This window comes from Delphinus delphis, chromosome 15 (assembly GCF_949987515.2).
Source record: "Delphinus delphis chromosome 15, mDelDel1.2, whole genome shotgun sequence".
Classification (NCBI taxonomy): Eukaryota; Metazoa; Chordata; class Mammalia; order Artiodactyla; family Delphinidae; genus Delphinus; species Delphinus delphis.
In genome coordinates this window covers 58,945,075-58,971,556 of record NC_082697.1, presented here as the reverse complement: position 1 = coordinate 58,971,556, position 26,482 = coordinate 58,945,075, and the positions used below count along the sequence as shown (strand labels likewise).

Genomic DNA, 26,482 nt, shown 5'->3' with positions numbered 1-26,482 from the left:
TATAGCTCCCTGTGCTTATACCATAGGACCTTGCTGTTTAGTTTGAGTATTCTTAATTCCACAGGAAATAAGGCAATCAATTATTCAAGGAATGAGACTTACCGACCCTGAACAGCAACTGATTACAATGCCTCCGCCCAGCAAGGAGCAGCTGCTTGGCGCCACAAAGGCACTGGGCTGGTTATATGACCTTGCTCTTTGTTGAGCCATGATAGCACAAAAGGAAAGCCATTAATTTTGAGCAAAATGAACGTGTACTAAAACGCTAGGTTTGCTCAGGGATGTTCCCATTTTTACAATTCTACACTCAGAGCCAGTAAGCCCCACATACACCCAAACACGCTTCTTAGCATTAGCATACTCACGGCAGAAATAATTTCACTTTCTTGAGTCGGAAATAGCCTAATTCTTAATTCTTTCTGCACCACTGACGTTAAAATACAACTATTGATTAGGCAAGGTTTCTTAGTAATATAATTATTATACTAGAGAAAAATGATAATGATAGTTAACATTTTTGAGCATTTATGAAGCACATTCATGGAGCCGACATATGGTCTGTCCTTTTATCATTTAACCACTCTACGAGGTGGAGACTTCTCTTATCCTCATTTCATAGCCAAGGAAACAGAGACAGAGAAGTTAAGTAACCTGCTCGAGGTCCCACAGCTACTAAGCAGCAGAGCCATGATCGGACCCGCAGGATCCAACGCCAGAATCCGTGCCACCAACCACTAGGCTAAACCACCCGCATTATGAAACCTGCCACTTGGACACACGGGGACCTAGAACAGAGCAGCCCTGGTGCATGCATGTGGGCCTCGCCTCCAGCCTGTGACCCTGCACATCCTGCCTGTGTCCCTTCGGTGACAGCACCCCCCAGCCCCCAAGCCACAACTGACCAAGCAGGTCCACCACCTGACAACACTGACAGCTGCTCCTCCTGCAGCCAGAAGCCCGGAGAAAGTTCTGACAGTTGGCAGAGGTCAAGTCTGTCTGCAACACGTCAGCAGTTGAGTTTTTCAAAACTTACACATCCCACTGCTCCGTTTGCTTTCTTCTTGTTTTCTCCTTCTAAAGTGTCTGCCTGCTTTATACATGTTCCTTCTACCTGCAAACTGCAAACTTCCAGGCACCTTAAAAGCTCAGCTACCCACTGCTTAAATGGGGAGGCTTCAGATTACAAACCTGCTCAGTTAAGAAGTTCTTTTTTTCTATTCCATTCATGGGCTAAATAAAATTTACCCAAAAATTATCATATACTCAAAATACATTTACTGTAAAACACACTCCAATAGCACATCGCTGCCCAGCGCCTTATGTGCTTTCACACACACTCCTCCTCATTGGGCCCGCGCAGGGGGATAAGATCATCCTCTCCGCTTCATAAACGAGGAAGCGCATGCTTGTGGCAGTGAAGCAGTTCACCCAAAACGCACAATTTGCAAGCAATGGAGCAGGGACTCAAGGCTGAGCTGGCTCCTAACACAATAAAAATGACAGGTGACAGAAGTCTGTCTTTCTTCGATGATTCAGAACCCAAGACTCCACAGACTTCAGTCTTTATGACAACGTAAAACGCAATTACAACACAGAACCCTAGCATGGCCAGGTAAGATGCGGGTCTGGTTGAGAAAATGCCAAGTTAGGCACCTGGGACTGTATTTATCATAGTCATTTAACGGACTGTGATGCTCTTGAGATGTCCTTTTCAAATGTGAACAAAGGAGAGAAGTTCAAATCAAAATTAAATATGGGATCACGGTGCCAACTTTCAGTTACATGTATATAGCAATTACATTAGTGCCACTCACGTGCTGACAGCACGAGGATGGTAAACGCTGCTTCTGTCGGTTTACTTAACCCTGGGCTCCCCTGCACATCCCCTGCACATCCACAGGTCAGGTTTATCTCCTGGTCTAATTTTAAAGTAGTTTTAAAGAATGACCTGATAAACTGCTTATTTTACCTAAAATGGGGAAAAAAAACTGGAACTCCAGTGTCCAGCAATCAGAAATGCTGACTTTAATATGGTGCGTTAACTCAATGAAATGCCACATCCAGGCATATAGAAATGGTGACCATGAAGCTTCAGTGGTGGAGGGAGGTGGCCTGAGGAGTGACAGGCTGCAGATTTTAAGTACAGTACATAAAGATACGTTTGCATGTGAACAAATTCAGTAACAATGCATGTTATTATGGGAGCTGGAGCTTGGCGGGGGGCGGTTGCTTTACAGTTCTCATCATTAATAAGATATAAACAAAGTCACAGGCAAGGAAATATAATAAGATGGCTCAGATAAAAAGAGGTTCAGGGGCTTCCCTGGTGGCGCAGTGGTTGAGAATCTGCCTGCTAACGCAGGGGACACGGGTTCGAGCCCTGGTCTGGGAGGATCCCACGTGCCGCGGAGCAACTGGGCCCGTGAGCCACAGCTGCTGAGCCTGCGCGTCTGGAGCCTGTGCTCCGCAACGGGAGAGGCCGCGATAATGAGAGGCCCACGCATCACGATGAAGAGTGGCCCCCGCTTGCCACAACTAGACAAGGCCCTCGCACAGAAGCGAAGACCCAACACAACAAAAATAAATAAATTAATAAACTCCTACCCCCCCAAAAAAAAAAAAAAAGAGGTTCAACCGTACTCTGAATTAGGGGAATGCAAGTGAAAAATATTCTGCCAGCGCTGCTTTCACCTGTGATTTTATCAAAGACCCCAAAGTCGGATCCGCCCCAGGGCGCAGGGCTGTGCTGGGTGAGGCCCAGCCTCCCTGGAGGGCAGCTTGACAACCTCTATCCAACTCAGAAAGGCACTGCGCTTTGACCCAGCAATTCTACTTCCAGGAATTTCTCTGGCAAGCAGAGTCATATTGGGACAAAATAACAAATGCGAAGGTTATTATTATTAGAAGAGGCGAACGGCTAGAAACAACCGGGGTGCCTGGCTGTTGGCGTGCCAGCCAAATGAATCCTGGTGCAGGCGGGCAATGAGGTATCGCGGGCTGTTAGAAAGATGGCAGCTCCGTGTACCCAGCGCAGAACAATCTCTAAGCTGTGGAGGGAGTGGGGTGTAGGATACATGACCACTTGTACCAAGGCAGAAAGGAAGGAAGGGAGGGAAGTGAAAGGAAGAAAGTTTGTGCGTCCGAATGTACGCATCTGCTCACGGAATGCACAGAGCATCTCTGGGACGGCAACACTGCCCACCTCCAGGGGCGAACCAGGTAGCTGGTGGTGGCGGAGTTTAACCATTTGTATCTTTTGGATATTGAACCACGTGCATACATACTATTCAATATTTAATGTAGTAAGTTAAATTTCAGATGCATAAATTTTATTTCCATTGGTCACTTTTTTTTTTAGTTAAAAAATATTGATGAAAGGTGTGCTTGGGGTTTGAACAAAGCCTCCCCCCCAGTCCCTCTGCCCTCCCCTACCTTGCCAACGCCTGGATCTTTGTGACGTGCCGCTCCTCCTGTTCGGCCACCTTCCGTTTCAAGGTGTCGACCTCTTGGCGGAGCACGGCCGAGTGCTCCATCTCACCGTCAAGCAGGTTCCGCAGTGACCTGGGGAGAGGAGGCCCACCTGCTGTCAACCCAGAGTCCATGAAGTCAAATCTTAGTTCATTCATCTTCCACAAGGCTCTGCATAAACTGCAGTTCAAGTCCATCTCATATAAACTGATTTGAGGAGATACCAAACTCTGCTCAAGAGCCTCTGAAGCAAAATTAGGATGAGTCCCCGGGAACCATCTGTGGCCTGGCTCTGTGGCCCTGAGAGCCTGTGGGCAGCTTAAATCAAGGGAAAACAATGAGCTGAGCCAATCCCAGGCAAGCCCCCTTCAAGACATCCCACGCAGAGGTGCAGCCCATTCAACCGAGACATCCTGTCACAGCCGCACGGCGCAGGAGATTCAACAAAGGAAAGGATGCCAGGACAGGCCAAAAGAACCACCTAAACCACAAAAGCAGAAGACAGGCTCCGGTTATCTGACAGACAACGGGAGTCTCATTTCTCCTGCCACAAAGCGCACCTTACCCCTGCTCCATCGCCACCTCCAGGTTAAACAAGCATACAGAGTATCTCATGGAGCTATACGATCTGACATTGCATAGAATGTGTTTTATATTATATTTGGAGTGTGTTAACCTCCAGAACACATTCACTTGCGTATCTGTCATCCTTGGTCTTAAACAGCAGAGAAGACAGAAGCTCTTCCAGAAATAATCACAAGTTACCACCTAGAAATGAGCCAAGCAGGGTTCTTCTGACCATCTACGTCGCTGGACCTCAGATGGCTATTTCTATAGAACATTTACTAACTCTGGTGCAGCTACATCCTAAATCTAGAGGACACTTGCCACGTGACATCAGCACATAAGCAAAAGTGTCTGAACCTGCCCACCCTCACTGCTCACTGAACCCCACCCCCACGCCAAGACGTGTGTTCCTGGAAAGTTTTGAGAAAATTCCCCTCTTGGGGCCTGGAAACCCCCCAACACAAACACAGTGTGATTTTTTTCTCTCGCTGGGAAGAAGAAATTACCAGACAGTGATGACTGTTCTTTACAAGGTAAGACAAAACCTATGGCTTTTTCCAGGATAATGGCCCCAGCTGGATCAAGGAAAAAGCATCCTACATTGTCTACAGCCTGTCACTGGAATTTATTTTCATTGCAAAATAGCACTGTCTGAAGATTCCTTTTTTAAAAAACTCTTTTGTTTTCCAAATCACGCTTATTTGCTTTCATATGTTTCCATAAAGGATGAGGGAGAAGCTTGTCAAGCGGGGCCCAGATCGAGGCTTCAAAAGGAGAATCACGACTGCATGTCACTAGGGACACAATTCCTGCTCTGAGCACAAGAATAAGAGGGTGACACGAGCGTACACACACACACGCACACACACACCCGTCCCCTGGCCCGCAGGGAGGCAGCCCGTCATGCTCGCAGAGCCTCGGCAGATAACTGCATGCAAACCCCTCTACTGAGCACCCTGTGGCCAAGACGAGGTTCTGGCAGTGGAGCAGCTCACGTCTGGGCAGCCGAGCAGGAGCAGCATGGCTAATACCTGGCTGGTATCTAGCCCTGGTTTCAACAGGGAATCAAAATGAATAAGACCCTTTGGCCTCTCGGTGCCTGCAACTAGGCTTTTGGGGAAGTCAAAAGACTCCAAATGCCATTTTGCCCTATGTGTCCCTGACTTGAGAAAATTTTAAGTATTCTAGTGCTTGGAACATGACGGGTAGACCCTGAATTAAAGGTCACCCACTACTTAAGGAGGGTCGCACGGTGACGGCTATGGGGATGGAGCTTCTTTCTGAGGTAGTGAAAATGTTCTAAAATTCTGGTGATGGTCGCACATATCTGTGAATATGCTAAAACCCATTGAGTTGAGTACTTTAAATAGGTGAATGATATGTGAATTCTATCTCAAAGGCTGTTTTTTTTAAAAAAAGAATTAAAAAATAAAAAAGATGGCTTTACAAATTCTCAGTTTGTTCTAAGATAGTGCGAGGATCATACGGTTTTCATTCCTTGCTAACACTCAAGCCACAATATATATGCTAAAGTGGTATATCTGACCAAAAAATAAGAAATCACTGGTCACAACTCTGCCAATAAAGCAAAACTTCCTTCACGGTGATATTCTCTCTGCCCCAGATGTAGAATGTCCACGGCAGACTGCCCCTCAAGCACGGAGCTCTCGATACCTGTTCTCTTCTTCCAGCTCATCCTTCCTGGTCATCATGGCCACGATGGCCTGTCGCAGTTCACCTAAGGAAGAAAGCCAAGTCCAAATTAACCGGCAGATCCCGCCTGCTACACCGCCCCACACGGGTCTGGATTATGTGCTATTTAGGGCCACTTGTCTAGACAAGTTCCCTTTTCCCTTTCAAAAATAATTCCTATACAGTCTAAGAGATCCAGTGGGCTCAGTCAATCACTCTCATTAGCCACACAAAACCCAAAGGCAGAGCAGGATGAGAATAACTGTGGAGGCGTTTCCTTAGCGAATATAATCAGCCGCTGCAGAAGAAACAGGCTGGTAATTTCTAAGCACTTTTCCAAGTCTCTGCTACCGGACAGCAACTGTTTTGAACAAGAGTATGTTCCCAGTTACAGCTGTTTATCAACCGCAGATCAGACAGCAGATCACATGACAACTGACTCCATACCGACACAGAAATTCTCAAGTTCACTAAGAGATCTGGTTTTCCTGCGCTGACTCCCATAGACTCTGAAGGGGGGTGGGGCCTCTCCAATGCACAGTCCATAATTACCTATAGGAGTGACTCTCCCGACATCTTCAACGTTGGAAAGCATTCACTGACAGAAAATCACCCCCTTTAAAATCAGTAAGCGCCCACGTTTCCTATCTACATCAAAAACTTGTCACTGTCCACCCACGGTGGACTGTTTACCGTAACACTCAGATCTCAAGACCAGGAACTTGTGAATTTCTCCTGGAGAGCCAGTTTTGTTTTATTTTTTTCCCTAAGGAACCCTGTGAACTTTATGTCCCTCTTGGGACTGGCTGTGAGGAAGACAGCCGAAGTTACAAGTCCAGTGAGTGCACGTGGCCCTGTGGCCACCACGACATGTCCCAACCCTCCCCTCTGATCGCCAACCTGTATTTCCACCTGGTGCCAATTTACATATAACCCATCTCACTCTATTTTTTTCAATCTGTTTTAATATGCTGCTTCAAGTCCTCTTTTGGGAAGAAGTATGGTTTTTGGTTTCTTTTTTTTTTTTAGCTAAAATTTGAACGCTTCTACTTGCCAAGCTCTGTTCAAAGCCCATACTGGCGCTATCTTGTTTAGTCCTTTACACACACCTAAGAAACACTACCCCACACTGTTGGGGTACAAATAAATTGGAAAGAAGGGGGAAATGGGGGAGGAAGAGGACACAGATAAATAGGCAGGTCCCTCGGTCCCCTTATACTCAGGATGCCCAGGCACAAAGAGGCCCACCAAAGACCCTGAGGCAAGAAATAGGTCCCAGGACCCATGCTGCCCTCAGGCTGCTACAGAGGAGATAAAAGCCCACAGCCCAGGCCCCAGGGGAAGAAAGAGAAGGAGGGGAATCATGGGGGCTCCTCCTCAGCTTCTGGGTCAGACACCAGAAGCCACTCTGTTCAGAAGAGATGGGACAAAAAATAGACCCTCCCTGGCTTTTCTGACCCAGAGCAGCCACGTGGGCATCACAAGGACACGACTAGGAGGTCCAGGCCCTGGCTTCCCCATCGCACCTGTGACAGCATGAAACCTGCAGGTCACACAGTGAGAAACTGGGCCTCCTAAGGTGCTGATGAGGAGGCGTGTCTGAGGTGTCCCTCTCCTGGTGTCACCAAGGAAGATTCAAAATTCATTGGGTCGATGCGAACTTACTGAGCACCTACAAAGTCCAAGCCCTGCTCTCGGCACTGTGGGCAGAGGGTGAACAGAGGAGATCAAAGTCTCTACCTGCAGCAGGCAGGCCTCCTCCCCTGAAGGGGGACAAGCAAAGCAGCATGGAGCAGTCGTGGCGACAAGACATGCCAGGAGGAAAGCCTGGTGCGGTACACAGATGGGTGGTGGGAGGGTGCCACTTCCTGGGTGCTCCGGGAAGGCCTCTCTGGGGGAAGACATGACAGCACAGGCCCGAGGAAGGGAGGGAACCAGCGTGCTGCTCTGTGGAGGGAAACACTCCACAAGGCACACGGCACGTGCAAAGGCGCAGGGACAGGCGTGAGCTTGGTCACATGAGGAGGGCAGGGTGACCCAAGGAAGGCGGGGAGGCCCACGTGGCCCTGCCCTCAGGGAGCTTCTAACACCCACCAGCTAAGCACTCGGGGTACACTGTCTCCTTGGTGCCGCAGGGCAACTCTATGGAAGCTATCTCTGAGTCCCTTTCACAGGTCTGCTAACAGGCTCAGGGGGAGGAAGTGTAAAGACACAACTGGAATCTGAGTCCAAATCTGTCCAATTCCAACCTCTGCACTCGACCCCAGGAAACAGCGATAATTACCACCACTCACATGCAGGGACGTAAGAGCTACAATTTCATCGACAGCGCACAGTGACATTAAGTCAGAAGAACGAACCTGAGAGGTAATTAAATAAGCTACACAACCACACACCTTTACATGTCAGAGCCAGGAGGGAAACCGAGGCCTCCAACTGGCCCGTGGGATGTGTGTGCTGTGTCCAGAACCGAGGCTGCTGAGTGGCACGGGGCCAGGTAACAAGGCTGCAAACAGGACCCCTGGGGCTCAGTTCCTGGCACAGGTTGTAGGACTAGAGCCACACAGGGTCCTTTGCACTTTTCGCAAGGTCTGAAAATTTGCAAAAGGGAAACAATGGGCAGAAAAAGCGTTTCCAGACAAGATACTACTAAAGGTTAGAAAGAGCAGAGAGGGCGAGACTAGGAAGAACAGAGGGAAGGAGGGTTAGGCCCTCAGCAGAGATTTTTGTTTTGTTTTGTTTTTTAATTTTTATTGGAGTAGAGTTGATTTACAATGTTGTTTTAGTTTCAGATGCGGAGCAAAGTTAATCAGTTATACATATACGTATATCTACTCTTTTTCAGGTTCTTTCCCATATACTTCATTACAGAGTACTGAGAAGACTCCCTGTTCTCTACAGTAGGCCCTTACTAGTCATCTATTTTATCCTCAGCAGAGTTTATCAGCCTAAAGAGATAGGAAAGAGGCCGAGCCGCTGCCCTTCAGTCCAGGGGGGAAGGGAGCTGACAGAGACACAGATAAAGTCCCCATGTGCTACCTGCCCGGCCACGGGCTGCCTGGGGTTACAACGGCCCCCCCAGCTCACACATTCATTCATTAGTAAACATCTACTGAGCACCTAACTACTGGCTACAAGGCACCTTCCCAAGGGGAGAGCCAGGCTCCCGACTTACCTTAGGAAGGAGTCCTTGACAGAGGATTTCTTAATGGAGGAAAACCACACACATTCACGTGTGCCTACGAGGAGACAGAGTCTGTCTGACTTTGCATTCTGAACATGACCAGGTAATGAGGGCCCCGGTTCTCAGCCTCTCTGAGCCTTCCTGGCAGGCACAAGGGGTGAACGCACCCACCTTCCCACCTCCCTGGGATGCTGTAAGGTTCAGAGGAGAGACCAGACAGGACAGCACTAACTAAGTCAGGGCACTGCCTGTCGTGGACGGCAGTGGGGAGCACTGATAATCTAGAAGAACTCAACGTAATGCTAGATTTCACATTTCTAACTAAAAACACTGATAAATCTGTAAAAACAGAAAACAGCCAGTAATTTAATCCCATGACACCACAGCCATGGGGGAAAAAAACAAAAATTCAAGACAATATATCATTGAAGGCAGGCCAGGTAGTGTCTCTTTCATTCTTAGCTTCAAGAAACCCAGAGCAGGTGGCAAGGCTGCAGGCCGGTACTGGAGACGCAGCCTCAGGAAATGCTCCTTTACTCCAAGGCCTGTTTGAAATCTGAATCTTCTAACGAGGACTTCTTCTGGAGTTCTCAACTGGCCCAAACTTCTTATGGGAGCAAAGGACTGGATAGTCATCATTGCAACACGAGGCTAGAAGAAGTGATTTTTTTTTTTTTTTTAACATAGACTATTTTGTAAAGCGGTTTTAGGTTCCCAGCAAAATCGGGAGGAAGGTACAGAGGTTTTTTCGTCTACCAGCAGCCCCTACACACGCACAGCCTCCCTCATTATCAATAACCCCCCACCAGAGTGGGACATTTGCTGCAACTGATGAACCCATGCTGACCCATCATAATCCCCCACAGTCACGTCAGGCTTCGCTCTTGGTGTTGCATATTCCACGAGTTTGGAAAACTATGTGACAACATGTATCCCCCATGACAGTATCATACAGAATAGTTTCACTGCCCTAAAAATCCTCTGTGCTCTGCCTGCTCATCCTCCCTCGCCACTAACCCCTGGTGAAATCTCCTCTTAATCAAGGGAATCATGCCAGCCTTCTGTTCTGCAGCGCATGGCACACGCGTGCCTGATTTACACTAATGAGCCACGTGCACTGGATGTAAGTGGGATGAGCGCTCGGCAGAGCACATGTGCCCAGCACACGCACACCCACCACCAGGGCGCTTGGCACCGGGTACCCTGGACCCGACAGGACAGGAGGGTCGTGCTCCAGGGCCCTCAGTCCCGTGGCTGTGCCGAGCCTGTCCTGGAGGGAGCAGCTCACTGCCCACGAACAGGATCCTTATGCTGAGAAGTTGGTGTCATGCCCTCTCCTGGCGTCACCAGACGTCACCAACCCCTTTACCTGGCCTCTACTGCAAACAGCAATCCACCTGGGCCAGGAGCCTGTAACAGAGCCTTCTCGAGGGACTTTCCCCGAGTGATGTGACTGTACTATTTGGTCCCTCCCCACAAATGTGAGCGCCTCTCCCTGAATAAACCCAACAGAGTTTTTCATTATGGTGCAAACATTTCACACGAGCTCTCTCCTCTTCATATATGTTAATGGCTATGCCCGGGCACAATGCTATACAGCAGGTCTCTAGAGCTGACCTGTCTTGCTTGCCTGAAGCTTTATACCTGGTGAACAGCATCTCCCATTCCCTCCTGCCCCAGCCCCCGGCAACCCCCCTTCCACTCTCTGCAACTCAGAGTTCGACTATTTTAGATTCCTCATATAAGTGGAATTAGGCGGTGTTTGTCCTTCTGGGTCCAGCTTATTTTACTTAACATAATGTACTCCGGGTTCATCCATGTTGTCACCTATGGCAGGAATTCCTTCCTTTTTAAGGCTGAATGATATTCCAACACACTGTTGTTTCATGGATTTCCTTGTGTTCACCAATCCCTTCCAACCCAATATGATAAAACCCATCTACTCAGGCCAGATGAAAAGGCACCTCTTCTGGGAAGCCCTCCGTGATTCTCCTACCCCTCAGCAAGCTGCAGAGTGTGCAGTAGCTAACTGCCTCTGTCTCCTGCAATCATCTCACAACTCCTTAAAGGCGCACAGCATGCCATGCATCTGGGGTCCCCAGAGCTCCCACATGCCAGGAGCTTGGTCAAGGTCTACGGAAAATAAGTGATGCAGAGAGACGATTCCTATCTGAGTACAACACAACTAAAATGGAGGGCAAACGTACCAGCTGTCACGTGGTGGGTACTTCCGTGTCTAGTAACACGTCAGCACCAAAGCCTCGTTTCAATTCTCACGACCACCTAATGAGGACACTCAAAAACAAAGTGCAGGAACCCACACTGGGACAAGCCAAGCTGCCCGCGGGGCCCCAAGTCACCTTCCAAACCCTCTCTAAGGCCAAAAATTGTGGAAATTGCCCTGAGCAGGTCCAAGAGCTGGAGAAAAATAAAGTGCTTCAGCGGGGACCTGCCAGGGGCAAGAAGAAGGTCAGGTGTGGGTTCCAGTAGCTTCCATTCCAAAGACAGGAGCAGGACCCATGGAAGGTTGCTACCAACAGGTCCCAGGGCTGGGGAGATCTGTGTTCAAGCCCCAGCTCAGCCACCTACTGCCTGTTAACCTCGCGCAGGTTTCCGCCTCAGCAAAATACAAAAGGGGATAAAGCCACGTTTCCTGTGGGATGCTGAAAGAGGAAACTGAAGTTGCCGGTGGTGTTCACACTGCAGCGAATGCAGGTTTCAGGGTCCTGTATTTCAGAGCATGATCTCTAGAGTCAGGACTCGGGTTCGAATCCTGCCTCTGCAGCTGGGTAACCTTGGGCAAGTTACCCACCCTCTCTGAGCACCTGACTCCCTTATCTATAAATGGGATCTTTACAGTCTCTATCTCACAGAAGCATTTTTGTTTTTCACAGAAACATTGTTAAGGATTCAACCCCCAGCACATAGAAAGCATTCAACAAATGTTACTGATCACCATAATTAGTGCCTTTCCCTTCAATGGTATGGGCCGGAAAGACGGGGCGGGGGCGCCAGCAGTGACCATCCAAGCACAAGTGGGTTCCACTGGTCACATTTTCAGGAGTTACAGGATTTACTGAGCTCCTGTGTACCTCAACCTTGGGAAATAAAAAGGAATGTTTTTAAGTGGTCTATGCCCTAGAGCAGCAGACTAGACAATAGAATTTTATGAACCATCAAACCAGCTCGGCATGGGCAGTGTGGGAAATCAGACCCAAAGAGTGAGGTGCCAACTGGAGGAGACTGCAAGTGTCAGGTCAGGTTCTGGACTTTTAGGCACAGCACGCAGGGATCCCAAACATCACCACCCAGGCTTTTGCAGCTGAAAAGCGTACAGTCCATAGGGGAAAGAAAACTTGGAGGAGGAAGTGTTTCCCAGGAGGACCCAGAAAAGGTATGAATGCTCTTTGGGCAAAGAACAGCCACGAGTAGCTGCGATGAGACGTCTTGGCCACAAGTTCACCTTGAAGGGGCCACAATCACACTGCACAGAAGCCACAGAAGCAGGGGGATGGCCATCGCTGACTGATGCACACCATCATCCTGTCATAACCCTTCCTTCCCCCGTCCCACACGCTGTGCCTCTCCAGCCTCTTGGACATCAAAATGACTGAGGACACAAATACAGGTAAAGCAGTACTCTGATACCTCAAATCTTTAAAAAAAAAAAAAAAAAAAAAAAATCCATCGCTGTCAGACTGTCCTCTCCGCCTTCCCCAAGTTACCATCACAGAATATTCATGGTTAACGGTGAAAAAGGCAACGGCCTGAGAGCTGGTATCCGCGCACCGCCGTTAAAAAAAAAAAAAAAATCACCCTTTTGACAGGCTTTAACTTTCTATGCAGTCGCTCTGCTGACTCTCCTTGCATAGGTAATGCTGGGATTGATTTCCATACATCCCATAAACATTCTACTTCTCCAAGCTCCAGGGACACACACTGGCAGAGGCGCTCCCTAACTTGTAATTTTCTTTCCTCTCCCCGGCACCGCGCATCCCATTATTTGCTAGTCTCTATCATTGTGATTTCCTTCCTCTTTATTACCTGCCTCAGCACACATTTCGAGGGAAACAGGGCAGCCTTTCTGTACTGCAGTCTCTGCAGAGCCCGGCTGAATCGGGGGTCTCCCTCTCCTAAGGCTGAAAGGCAAAGAACGATCCATCTCGAAATCCGCTCGTGGCCCGGCTTCAGAGAACTGAACAGCAAATCCAGTCAAGAACACAGGAGAACGTTAACCGGAGGAAATCAGTCTGGGATACAGAGCATTTTGAATCACTGCAGAAAGGGTGGATTTGTCCATAAATGTTGCCAAGGCAAGGTACCATTTTGGGAGCAAGAAACTAGACTTAAATCTCTGCAGCTACTACATATGGAAATAAAGTTCAGACAGAAAAATTTAAATGTGCAATGCAGCAATAAAAACAATATAAATATGGGAACAAACATTTATGCCATATGTAGCAGCACAAGCCCATCTTAACATGCAAGCAAAGAACAAGTCCATTAAGGAAATGATAGTTTTGCTTTTTTTAAAAAAAAAGCTTTTGCACACTGAGGGCCAATCTAACAAAACACTGGTCCACTGTGGAAACCAAGCTCCTAAGCTCTTCGGGGCAGCGAACAGGCAGAGTGGAAAGAACACAGGTCTTCTAATCAAATCCCAGATCCCACAGGTCTCAGCTCTCGGTCCTTCCTCGCCTCTCGTCCCCTCAGCTGCAAAAATGGTGCTAATATCACCGACCTCCCCGGACAGGGCAGGGCTCGGCACCAGTTTTACTGGAACACAGCCCCACTGTCTGTTTACATATTGTCTACGCTGCTATCATGCTACTGAGGCAGATCTGAGCTACTGTGACAGAGACCGAGGGGCCGCACGGCCCAAAACATTTACCAGCTGGTCCTTCAAGCAAAAGTTAGGGGAACATGCAGAAGCTCTTGCCCCCGCTCCCCATGCCAGCCTTCTCCACTGCGGGCCCTCTGCGGTTAGGTGTGCGGCCTGCCAGGCACCGGTGCCGACGGTGGGGCCCCATGACTGGAACCCAAGGGGCTGGGGGCCCAGCTTTAATAAATGCGACACAGCACTGGAGCAGCTGCTGCCTCAGACACTGCGGATCCCTCCTGCCTCGTCAAAGGTCCCTCAGCTTTGCCTCTGTCCCTCCAGCTGTCCCTGCTCAGCCTCCTGCCCTAGATCATCTTCTTCTACCCTCACTGGTTCCCCAGAGGCGAGCCAGCCGAGGGCCCGCACTGCACAGGGGCTGGAGCTTCAGGCGTCTGTAGGGTGAGGTGGTGCTGAGACCGAGGGTGGCTGGCTGACCCTGAGAGAGACTTCCAGAAGTTTGGGATGGGCCACAGTGTCCGACAAAGGAGGATGGGAGCAGAGGCGTCTGGCCCAAGAGCAAACAGTTCTAAGTCGCTCCACCAAGATCCACCTGCTGAGAGCTTAGCCAGGGACGGTTTGCTGAGCTTCTGTTGCCAGGTGCAGAGGCCTGGCCAGGGAAACATGAGACGCAGGCACCAGGAGGAAGCCCACCCAAGAGAAGAGCCAATAAAGCCCCTCCGGGATGACGAGTCCACTCAATGCAGAGAGAAGCTGAGTTTAGCCAAGTGGCTAGCATCTGAAATGCCAGGCATGAGCCACAGAGCCCTCAGCCTGATAATGGGGCAAAGCCACAGGGGATCCCAGACTCTGAAAAGGATCCCTGTTGCTTCAGTAAACTCGCCACTGGCTGGCTCGGTCTCTTGCTGTACTGGTACCACCAAGACAGCTCTCTGAGAGCAGAGACGGAGCGGCCCTAGGAATGAGGCAGGCACGCCGGGACCCAGAACCCAGGCCCCCGTGAGCCCTCACATCCTCCACCCTGCTGTGCTAACCTGAGAAGATTCTGAGCTCCAGCCCATCAAGCCAAGGAGAGCTCAATGGACCCCTCCTTCCCTGAGTCCCATGAAAGCTCTGTCCCTCGGGGTGGACTTGTTCTTCTGCAGTTGTGGCTACCAGAGCCCCACCCCCAAGCCTGTGAGCCCCTGCCAGCGGGGACCCCGGGGACCGGCACGGTCCCTGGGCACAGTACCCACAAGACCAGCAGAATGAGTCAAGGGGCGGATGAATAGATAGATTAATAAACGAGTGAATGACTGACACCCGCCGCTAAAATCTGCCCCTCACCTCCAGGAACTGAGCATGGGATGGGCCAGGCAGAAATATCTAGTGCGTTTAATAATAAATTCACGGCCTCGCCAGAGGACCTAACCACCAGTTCACAGCTGTAAGTTCCTGCCCCAGTGACAGGATTTCAGGCTCAGATTGAGCTTTTTCCAATATGTGTCTCATGAATGGATACACATGGGAGGGAAGGGACGAATTCTTATATTTCACGACCATGACCTAAAACGGGGCAAGCCTGCAAAACCATTCCCTCCCCCTTGGCACACGAATCCAACCACACGAGTCCCAAGATCAGCAGAGCAGCAGCGGCCAACCTCCACTGGCCAAGGACCCAAACGGAAACAAAGACACACACTACAGAGAACGCTCTATTCTCACAATGAGAATGGGCGTCAGAGGTCGCTACATAAAGTACTGAAAGTGACATCGAGGGTGGAGGTAGGAGCCTTCCCATCTCCAGCCATCAAAGGCCCTCCAGGAGGGAAATCATCTTGAGATCAATTGATCTTCAACTCCCTTTTCAAGATTAAAGGGAGAAAACTCGACGACTGTAACTAGATATCTGGGCACGTGCGGGCATGTGCAAGCATACGCACGCGCTCTCTCCCATATTCATAGATCTGTGTAATAATTCTTTGGCTTTATATAGCATCTTTTTGCAAAGACCTCAGAGAGCCTTTACAAACACTCCCTTGGGGCCCGTACTCAGTTATATTTAAAGAGAGGGCTCACGAGGGCACATGCACAGAAATAAACAGCGTTCTTCTGTGGATATATACTTAACCTACACCGCTGTTTTCCAAACTTATACTGCTTTTTATATCTTTTTCTGCCTACCCACTCCCTTTCCTTTTATCTCTAAAAGAAAGGATGAACTATATTGAGCCCAAAACATAACTTTTTAAATCGCTCTCGGGCCCAGTCTAGCTTTTTGTCCTGTTTCTCTTTCCTGCCTCCCCTTTTCCCCTGCCCACCAAGAGTTTCTGTCTTGCAATTTGTTATAATGAAAAAATTAAAATACCCCAGGACACATGCCCAGTGGCTGCTATGCATTGTTTTCTGTACGCCCAGCAAGGCGAAAAGCCCTTGAAATACACAATCTCACTGGATTCTCACAACATCCCCGAGGAGCAAAGTTTACTACACCCATTATATGAATCAGGAAAGAGGCTCAGAGAAGGGAAGGGACTTGTCCCGCGCCACACAACCAGGAGGTGGCTGGGCAAGGACCCAGCCTGCTCAGGTTCCCTCGAAAGCCTGTCCCCGAGCCACGGCACCATGCCTAGCAGTCCACTGGAATGGAGCACACGCCCTAGAGACTCAACCAGCTCCTGGTGCATGGCCTCCAACAACTTTCCCAACCTTTCTCTGCCCTCCAGGAAAATCAGGAATCTGATTAAATTCTGCCCCTCCAATACCCCACTCCCACTGTAAAACAATTGTTTCTACATAATCTGGAAAGGAGAGGAAAGGTTTGAGGAACCCATGGAAACAGAATGAGAAATGAGAAAATCACAACGGATAAGAAACATCTCTTTCAATATCTTGAGAAAGTTCTAAATCTTTGTGAACTTTTCCATGTGTGTAATTGTGGGTTTTCTTACTCATTGGTGTGTGTGCACTCTCTCACACACATAGGTGCACACGCACACACGTACAGTGTTTGTTTATAATGACTTGTAATACAAATGTTAAGGCAGGTGTCCCCACAGCAAATGCAGACAGGACCAAAAAGTAATGCTAGTGAATGCAGTAATGTGCTCCAAGGGACGTGGGGACAGTGGGAAGAGGGGCAGATGTGCCCAGCAAAGGCAGCACTCCTGCCTCCAGTCCACTGTCCCACACAGGGACGCAGCCCTGCTCTGAGAAGCCAACACCCACGTTTCTACACAAATCTGATTTTAAAGGCTGTTAACAAAGGTTTTTACCAGGCTGGCCCAACACATCATGGCTCCAGGCCCCCATCTGAGACCCTCTGCCCTGAAGTTTGAGTTCCTGACAGCCAATTATTTTGAAAACGTCAAGGTAAGTGGCACACAACAACACAGAGCCACTTCTGAAAAATCAGCTTTCTGTTCCACGTCAGAGAATGTCAAAAGTGTAGAGCTGGACGGGGCCCGAGTGGGGCTCTACTGGGGGCAGAGACCCCCAGGAGATGGGGAGAAGGGCAGGGGCTGGACCCTCCAGGGCAGCTGCCCAAGAACCCCAAAGCGATTAACTCAGGGACCAAAAAGGGTCTGAGCACCCCTGCCCTGCCCCACTCAGAAAGGCCTAGAAAAGAGAGCACCTGAGAACACACGAAATCGTCAGAAGGTTAGAAGGGGTAAATGGGGGGGGGGTCTTAATTTCATGCTTTTCGGCATATCAAGGAGTCAAGAGCCTACATTCATTCTCTAAAAATTAAAAAGAAAAAAAAAGGATCAGTACATCATTCAGCTTTAAAGAGGTATCCACCAGAAGAACTAAAATCAGAAACAATTGTTAAGGTGAAGTTGCTTCAAGGAGAAGAAATGGAACCGAGTGAGTTTTGTGGGCAGTAAGAAGCGGGTGGGGTGGAGGTGGGGGGATAACTGCGGTTTTTTTAAATAATGTACTGAGGTAAAAGTCACATAACATAAAATTAACCATTTGAAAGTGAACAATTCGGTGGCATTTTAGTACACTCAGAGTTTTGTGCAATCGCCACTTCTGTGTAGTCCTGACACACCTCCAGCACCCCAAAGTAAAACCCCTCCCCCACGAAGCGGCTTCTCCCACATGTGTCCCCCTCCCCAAACCCGGACAGCCACTAATCTGCTTCCCGGCTCTGTGGAATTTCCTATCCCAGCTACTTCACATAAACTGCATCCTACAACATGTAACCTTTTGTACCTGGCTTCTCTCACTGAGCATAATGTTTTCAAGGTTCATCCACGTAGCAGGTGTCAGCACTTTATTCCTTTAAATGGCTGAATAATGTTCCGTCGTACGGAGAGACATTTTGTCCGTCCACTCAACCACTGATGGACATCTGGGCTGTTCCTACCTTTGGGCTGTTGTGAATAGCGCCCCCGTGAACATCTGTGTACATGTACTGGAGTCCCCATTTTCAATTCTTTTGGGTCTCTGCTTGCGAGTGAAATTCTGGGGACAAGTGGTGATTCTATCTCACTTTCTGAAGAACTGCCAAACTTTTCCACAGTGAGCAGGCATCGTGGCTTAAAATCACTACGTCTCATGGAACAGTTCAGAAATCTGTATGGTGAATGTCTTCGTCCTCACCACCCAGCATGGCCAGTTCTTATTATTTTGCCATATTCTCTTCAAATATTTTTTAACAAGACATTACAGATATAGTTGAAAAATAAATTATGGAGGGGGTTGGGAGGAAAGGGGTAGAAGCCAGCTGCTCACCCGGGTGAGGTGCTACTGCAGGGGCAGCAGGGTGTGCACTCGGCCGTCATACACCAAGGTCGCCCTCTTCTCCTTCACCAACAGGCAAGGAGATGCTAGTTATGTGCAAAAGTATTTTATGAGAAAGACCCAGTGAGAAACACGTAGCAGAAGCAGTGAAGTGTCTGGGTTAAGGTGACAAGTGGAATACCGGTGTTAACTAGATAGTATTAGATAAATATGAAGCCATGAAAGCAGGGCTTACCTGCTCTGTATTACAAAGGGGCTCAATCAGCAGGCACCCAGAGAGAGACGGTACATCCTACACAGGTGTTCACGTGGGCACTACTGAAGAACTCAGGCCATCCTATTGCTATAACAGCATGAGTCCACTCAGTAACATCCCCCGCCCCCCTCCCCCCTCCCCCCCCCCCCCCCACACGATCTGTGCCGTGCAGTAGGGGTCAGCAAAAACTCATCTCTTTGGACAGAGCATGTCCTATCCAGCTGGGTCCCACCCGTGCCGGTCTCCTCCACCCGCTCCTGAAGCCAGGCAGGTCTATAATCCCTGGGTAAACCGGGGAGCCACCTTCTTCCTTTGGGGTGTGGAGGAGACTCCAATCCCTATCATAGGACAGGATTCCCAACCAAGAGGAAAACAATGCTGGTAGCATTGCCCTTCCCCACTAGTTCAAAGAGTCCACCGGCAGAATCCTCTGGCCCCACCACTTCAGGTATGTATTAGTCAATCAGAAGTAGTTCCTCCCCAGAGAATGGTCTCTCAAGGCTGACAAGATCCTGTCAGCATCCCTGACGTCCATGGACCTCCTTAATCACGAGACAAGAGGGCAACCCACCCCATTCTGCCTGCTGCAGCTCCTTCATGGGTGCAGAAGCTTTGTCCAGGGTGCTGGATTACAGGTACAGAGAATGAAGTCTCCATTGAAAGAGGTGACTTTCCAGGCTTCAGGCTCTGGGAAAAGGAAAGCCTCTCTCTCCCCCAGATCTCTCTCTCCAGGGTCTGGACCTGGCAGAGCCTAGAGTGGGTACGGGAGCACCCACGTGGGGCGGTGCCGGGGCGGGGGGGGGAAGGTGGCCTTGGCCATGTCGGGATGGAGCAGATGGCAGACATTAGTGAAATGGTTCTCCAGCCACGCTGGGCTGCATGTTAGAACCACTTAGGAAGCTAATAAACAACAACAACAACCAAAAACCAAACCTCTGATTGTACCACAGACCAGCTAATCCAGAATTGGGGTGAGACCCAGGCAGCAGTGTTTTTGTGCAAAGCTCCTCACTGATTCCAGTGTGCAGTCACGGCTGGGAAGCAGGGCTGCAGGAGACCCCAAGCTGAAGATGACTCAGCATGGCAGCAGTGGCAGCAGGTAACGTTCAAAATCGCCTACTGTGGGCCAGGCGACATCCAGAGAACTTTACAGACATTACTTCCATCAATACTCCGAACAAGCACATGCTGTCTCAGTTCCTATTTTTCAGATGCGCAAACCAAGGTTCAGAGAGGTCAAACAATCTTCTCAGGGACACACAGCTAGGAAGCTAGGGCACCTGCTAGGCCTAGCGCCTGTTCCTCACCACTAGGCAGCAGAGCCAGCTACAGAGGCCTCTGTCCTTGGTCCTGAACAATCACAGTGGTTTCTCTGGGGAACTGTTTGCAGAAAGGGGGCTGACACCTATACCCCAACATTCAGACAAGCCCTATTAACTATTCCAGCCTGGCCTCCGTCCAAGGCACCGCGAGACTGTTAAAGGCGACAGAGTGCCCCCAAGAGAAGGCATGGGGTTTCAGTGTGACAGGAGCACCCAAAAGGGAAAAGTCGATGGAGAGGAGAGACAGGGCCTCAGGGTCTAGCTGCCCCTTTGCACATGGCAATTTTTCATCCACTACCAACCTTGAAGCATAGGTCTGGGCTTGGCTGTATTAAAGGAGCCAAGTTCCTTATTTCATAGAAACGGGTGGTGTCCAAGCCCCTGTTTTACAGGTGGGAAAACCAAGACATTAAATGACCTTCCTAATAGCAGCTGCTAGCAGGGCACATGCCACGTGCCAGACACTGGGTGAAACTCTGTGCGTAAATTGTATCATTAAACCCTCCAAACGGCCCCACAAAGTAGGTGCTCAAATCAAATCCATTTTATAAATAAGGAAACAGGGACTTCCCTGGTGGCACACTGGTTAAGAATCTGCCTGCCAATGCAGGGGACACGGGTTCGAGCCCTGGTCCAGAAGATCCCACGTGCTGTGGAGCAACAAAGCCCGTGCACCACAACTACTGAGCCCATGTGCCACAACTACTGAAGCCTGCGCGCCTAGAGCCCGTGCTCTGCAACAAGAGAAGCCACCGCAAGGAGGAGCCCACGCACTGCAACAAAGAGTAGCCGCCGCTCGCCGCAACTAGAGAAAGCCTGCGCGCAGCAACAAAGACCCAACGCAGCCAAAAACAAATAATAAATGAATTTATAAAAATAAATAAATAAATAAGGAAACAGACACAGAGATCAGAACATAAGCCATTTGACACTGGGACCCACAACCATAACTACCATGTGATACTCTCCTCCCAACCCCACCAGGGGATCTCAGAGACAGGAGGCCAGTGCTCCTGCCAGCCCTGTATTCTATCCCCAAAAATCAACATTCTCAAGATTTTCATCTTGAGAAGAACCAAGCCTCGGCAGATTCTGGGCAGAGTCAGCTTGGCCAGAGGTCGTGGACGTGCTTGCCCCAGCTTCTCCTCATCACTCCATTAACAGCCCTCAGGAGGAGCCCTGGAGACCAACTGAGCCTGGGGATCCAGTGCTGCCTAAACGCAAGATGCCCCCTGGATGCTGGAGGTCTGAGGGCAATCACGTTCCCTCAATTTATTTAAGCAGGTTCAAGCTGGTTTCTGGCACCTGTGACCAAATGAATCATCCCTCACATGCTGCACCTTGGAACGTACATGAGGTGGCACTGGAGTCAGTGTGGCCAGCAAGCTGAGACACAGAGGACAGGAAAAGGTGTGCAATGTGACAACGAGAACAGGTAAGGATGCCAGGTCCACAGTTGGTCCAGCTGTGCTTTAAGTATGTCACACCCACTTTGGGTCTGAGATGTTAATCTATAAGGTGAGGAGGTTAGACAAGCTGACCCTCTGGAACCCTCCTGGCTCTGGGAGGCTGTGATCATCATGGGTAGCAGATGAGCCTCCCTAGCTTCTGGCTCCAATAAGCAAACGGGAAGCACCAGGCAACCCCCTCATCTGCTCTACCCGCTGGCTGCCTGCACTTGGCTGGACTGTCAAGTGCAACCAGCAGACCTGGCTAAAGCCCCGGGTCTGCCCCGGGGGCAGCAACACCAGCACCTGCTGAGACTGGCCTCACACACAGCAGGGTGGTGGGGTTAACTGACGGCAAGGAAGACTAATTGCATGTGAAATACCCATAAATAATCAGGACATCAGCTGCACAGCTTCCGTCCACCCTCAGGCTGTGGCATCATATGTGTAGGCAACTGTCAAACAGACCCACACACGTAATCTGCAATTAATTAGAAGCACGTGGCTACTGAGCGGGCACAGGCAGACCTCACGCCAGACGGAGTCACACCAACGCTACACCGTCCTGCTCCACGCTTGGACGCTTTGATGTCTGCTACACAGAACACAAGCTCCCTGTCGCCAAGATGGACCGGGTTCCAGGCTCAGCTCTGCCACTTACATCCTGTGCAGCCATGGGCGTGTCACCTGCCCTCTCTGAACCTGCTTCCCCTCCTCGGAAGTGGGCATGATGGTACCTCATCCTCCTCCAAGGTTACAGAGGGAGACGAGGCACGCGGAGCTCAGGCAGCCAAAGGTGAGCTGATGTCTGCCGAGCTGTCACCCCTCAAGCCATGAACACAGGGAAGCGAGGCAGAACGATGCTCCCGCGTCTTACAGTTGAGGCAAGTGAGGCCCAGAAAGGTGGAGTGACACCCGAGACACACCCAGGACACAAGTGGCCGAGAAACCATGCAAACAGCTGGGCTCTCCCGAGGCCGAGTCCACCACGCTGTCCCTGGGCGTCCTGTTTTCCTTCGCCACTGCCCAACGCCACGCACACTCCCCCGAGCGTCCCAGTGACTCAGGAGCAGAGGCGACCTCTAACACCGGGCAGGGTACGGGAGTCACAGGTCAAGCTGCCCTCAGCACAGGTAACAGAGACTCCCAAGCTCAGATCAGGAGGGTGTTCAGAGCCACCCCGCTGGAGGAAGAGCATCACTGGAAACCGACCCAGCAGTGGCCTTTCACATTCACGGATGTAACACTTCACTCCTATTGCACCTTGAAAACCCAACTCAGCCGCTGGGGCGGCCCAGGGCCTCAGCTTGACCTTTCACCACCTCCCCTGCTATGTGGCAAATTCTGTGGGAGGAGGAGTAAGCCTGTCACCTCTGACTCCCTCCACGCCCGGCCTGCTGCTTTGCCTGACAGTTCTCAAAAGTGGAGGGGCCGTGTGGCTCGGTTCTGCTTGCAGAGACGTAAAGAGAAGTCTGCCAAGTGGGCTTGTGGGAAGGCTTCTATTTTGCTGATAAAGGGAAGAAATAGCCAGGGCTACCCCTTCTCCCTTGCTTCCTGCTCAAAAATGGGTATGGCTGCCGGAAGCGCAGCAACCACCTTGCAAACATGAGGCGACCAACATTAGGATGAAAACTAACAACCAAAGGGGTTCGGGCAGAAAGAACCTGCTTCCCTGGCAGCACTGAGCTGCTGAAGCAGGCCGGCAACCTCTGACGCCCACACTTCCCATTCTAGGAGGAAGATAAATGCCTGCTTAAGCCACTGTTAGTGGATTTTCAACTACTTGCAGCTGAAAGCATTCCTCACTGACTTAACAGCCTCCACGCAGCACCCCACCTGGGTCTACCTCTTTGCCTCTGAAGGCCTCTCTGGGACCAGCCGCACACGGAGCCCAGATCCCACTGGGAGCTGAGCTACCTGTCCTCCCTGAGCCTCAGTGTCCCCTGTTACAATGGGGTGACACTCCCTATGCCACGGATTGGCCCTGGGGAGTAAACGAGATAAAATACTTGATGGGGTGTGACAATCTGCACACAGCAGGGCCTCAACATTCCCTGACTCCCTGGGAGACAGCACAGCCAAAACACACTCCAGCTTGGTGCTCAGATGGGCTTAGGTTTGAAACACCTGGCTCTGTCAGTACCTGCTGTTCTACCTCAGGCAGATGAATTAACCTCTCTGAAGCCATTTCCTCACCTGTAAAATGGGGAGATCAAACTCACCTCCTTCGGCTACTGTGGGAATTAGAGGAGAATAAGTAGAAGGCATCGGGCACCAGTAGGAGCCGGAAGGCCCATCCCCTCTCTCCATCCTATTCACACCCCCCACTCCAGGGCAGAATCACCTCACAGTATAACCAAGCAGGACCCTGTGGGGCCTTCCCAGACAGACCTCCACCACCACCATGTCCTCTGCCTGCCTCTTGCTTGCAGAAAAACTTTAGCCTCCTAGGCCTTCCCCAGGTTCCAAAGAATAAACTTAATCAGAGAAGTGAAAAATGGAAAACAGCCAAGCAGGACAAAATAATAATAGTTTAGCCGTTAAACAAAGTCAAAGACCTTTAGTTCCTCCTCAAGGGCTACAGATAATGTTCTGAGCCAAATCCTTTGCGCTGTTTTGCAGAGACTGAAACTCTCACCAGGTGGAAGAAGTTAACTGCATGCTGACCGCCAGCTCCTAGACTCCAGCCAGGTTGCAACCAGAAGTTGATGATGTCGAACCTAATTGAACCCCACCACCAACCAGTCAGAAGAATGTCCAGGAGCTGATCACATAGCCCACAACCCCCGTCTCCCACCCTGAAAGCCATCCGGGAGCTCAGGCCTTTCGAGCACTAGCTGCTTGGACTCCCTGCCTGGTGCCTACAGTACACCCTGCACCTCCCTTCAGCACAACCCGGCGCCAGTAGATTGGCTTTACCGCATGTGCGCAAGCGGACCCAAGTCTGGTTCAGTAACAACAGCAAATCCTCGCCTCAGAGCAGCCAAGTTTGTGCAGCTAAGTTCCTTCCGGCTCCCTTTCCCCAACATTGGACAAGGTCAGGAAGGAAAAGCATTGCCCCGGGTGAACAGGCTGAAAACCTCCTCCTGGTGGAAATGGTCACCCTCGACTCAGCTGGGGATTTGCACCTAACAGAAAGCAGCCCGAGAGAATGAGCTCCCTTCTTTCATGCTGAGTCCCTGTCCCCAAGACTTAAAAGGCTGCAGAGGGCTTCCCTGGTGGCGCAGTGGTTGAGAGTCCGCCTGCAGATGCAGGGGACACGGGTTCGCGCCCCGGTCCGGGAAGATCCCACATGCCGTGGAGCGGCTGGGCCCGTGAGCCATGGCCGCTGAGCCTGCGCGTCCGGAGCCTGTGCTCCGCAACGGGAGAGGCCATAACAGTGAGAGGCCCGCGTACCGCAGAAAGAAAAAAAAAGGCCACAGAGGCAGGCCATCCTGCTTTCGGATGGTGCAGCAGGCCTGGGACTCATACCTGGAGGCCAGCCTGGAGGCGGCATGAGGAATGATGGTGTTCTTTGGGCGCTCTTCGTGTTGAGAGTTACGACTCCCGGGCTGCATCGATTCCTCACAGTGAGACTCCAAACCCCCAATGAAACCCGAAGGAGGGAGGAGGGTGCAAGGTGGAGGCCACAGACTGTCAGCTGGCAGGCCTCCCAATGAGAACACACAAGGAAGGGCCCAGGCGCTAGAAGGAGCAGCAGGCAAGAGGCGGGCACCCCTCAAGGTAGGGGTCCCCGAAGGCCACAAAGAGAAGTGTGCTAGGCCTGAGCCCAGAGCAGGCGCCCTCCTCACTCCGGCCACAGTCCATCTGCCCAGGCTGCTCCTAAAACCACGGGAAGGGAGGGGAGGGGAGAGGAGAGGCGAGGAGAGGCAGGAGCAGAAACCAGGCCCTCTCTGAGCTTCAGACCAGCAGGGGAAGCAGGCTTTAAACACAGAAAGAAACCGTCACAAACTGCTGCCGGGAAGGGAAAGACTAGGGAGCGAGAACCACGTGAGGGGGCGTGAACCACGTGAGGGGGCGTGGCCGGGCCAGGCTGAGGAAAATGAAAGTGAAAATTGGAGGTGATGAAGCAAGAGTCCTCAGATGGGCAGAGGGGGTGGGGGGAGGAGAGCATCCAAGCAGAGGGAAGGGCCTGGCGAGTCTGAGAACCGCCCAGAGGCCAGTGTGGTAGGACAGTGAGTGACAAGCACAGGGGACAGGGATGAGAAAGGGCAGACAGGTTTTAAAGTCCGTGGCAGGAATTCAGATTTTGCCCCACATGCAGAAAAAGGCCACTGCAGGGATCAGAGCAGGGAAGGGCGGGAGTTCATGTGTCCGCATCCCATCTGGCCTGGTAAACCGCCCTCCCGCCGAGGACAGGTGTGCAGCAGACAAGTCTTCAGTACCTCTTTCTAAGTGTCCTTGTACACGTTCCATTTATTAAAATCCTGGTACCCGAGGGGAAAATACCCTTTTCCGTTAATAATCAGGTTTGCTCCCCCAGGCCGCCCGCCCGTCCTCCAGGGGCCCGGGGCCTACAGACCCCAGAGGTGGTTTTAGGCACAGGTCTGGTGGGAAGTGACGGCGGACTGTGTGTCTTCAAAAGCCTTCTGGAGACCAGGGGGTTAAGCAGCCAACCCCTCACACCTGCCCCCCTCAGGGCGACGCCCTCCCGTCCTCGGGGCCCTCGTGGTCCCCATGGTCCCCGTGGCGGGGCTCAGCAGGCCAGGAGGGGGCCCTGGAGGCTTGCTTCTGGCTTCCTCACAGCCTATGGTCTGAGGCATCTGTGTAAAACCCACTCATCTGGAGAGAAGAAAATCTGGGCCAAGTTCTACCTTGAAAGCTAGAAAATTAGTCTTTAATCAGACGAATACACAGGCACCGTGGTGGGCGGCAAGAGATATTAAACTGGGGAGGGTGGACCCCATTAGGGCCGGGACTGGCTGAGCAGAAGTAAACAAATAATATTTCCACCTCTATCCTGCCTTGGGAACCTTGTGG

At 50.8% G+C, this 26,482-nt stretch overlaps 1 protein-coding gene across 1 annotated transcript in view; it reads right to left on the bottom strand.

Moving 5' to 3' along the window:
• Nucleotides 1-26,482, bottom strand: part of SNX29 (sorting nexin 29) — a 548,807-nt gene that overhangs the window by 413,579 nt on the left and 108,746 nt on the right. The window contains exons 12-13 of the mRNA XM_060031763.1: nt 5,710-5,773; nt 3,433-3,561 (exon numbers count right to left, since the gene is read on the bottom strand). Coding sequence (XP_059887746.1) covers nt 3,433-3,561; nt 5,710-5,773 — 193 coding nt within the window. The remainder of the gene's footprint in view (nt 1-3,432; nt 3,562-5,709; nt 5,774-26,482) is intronic.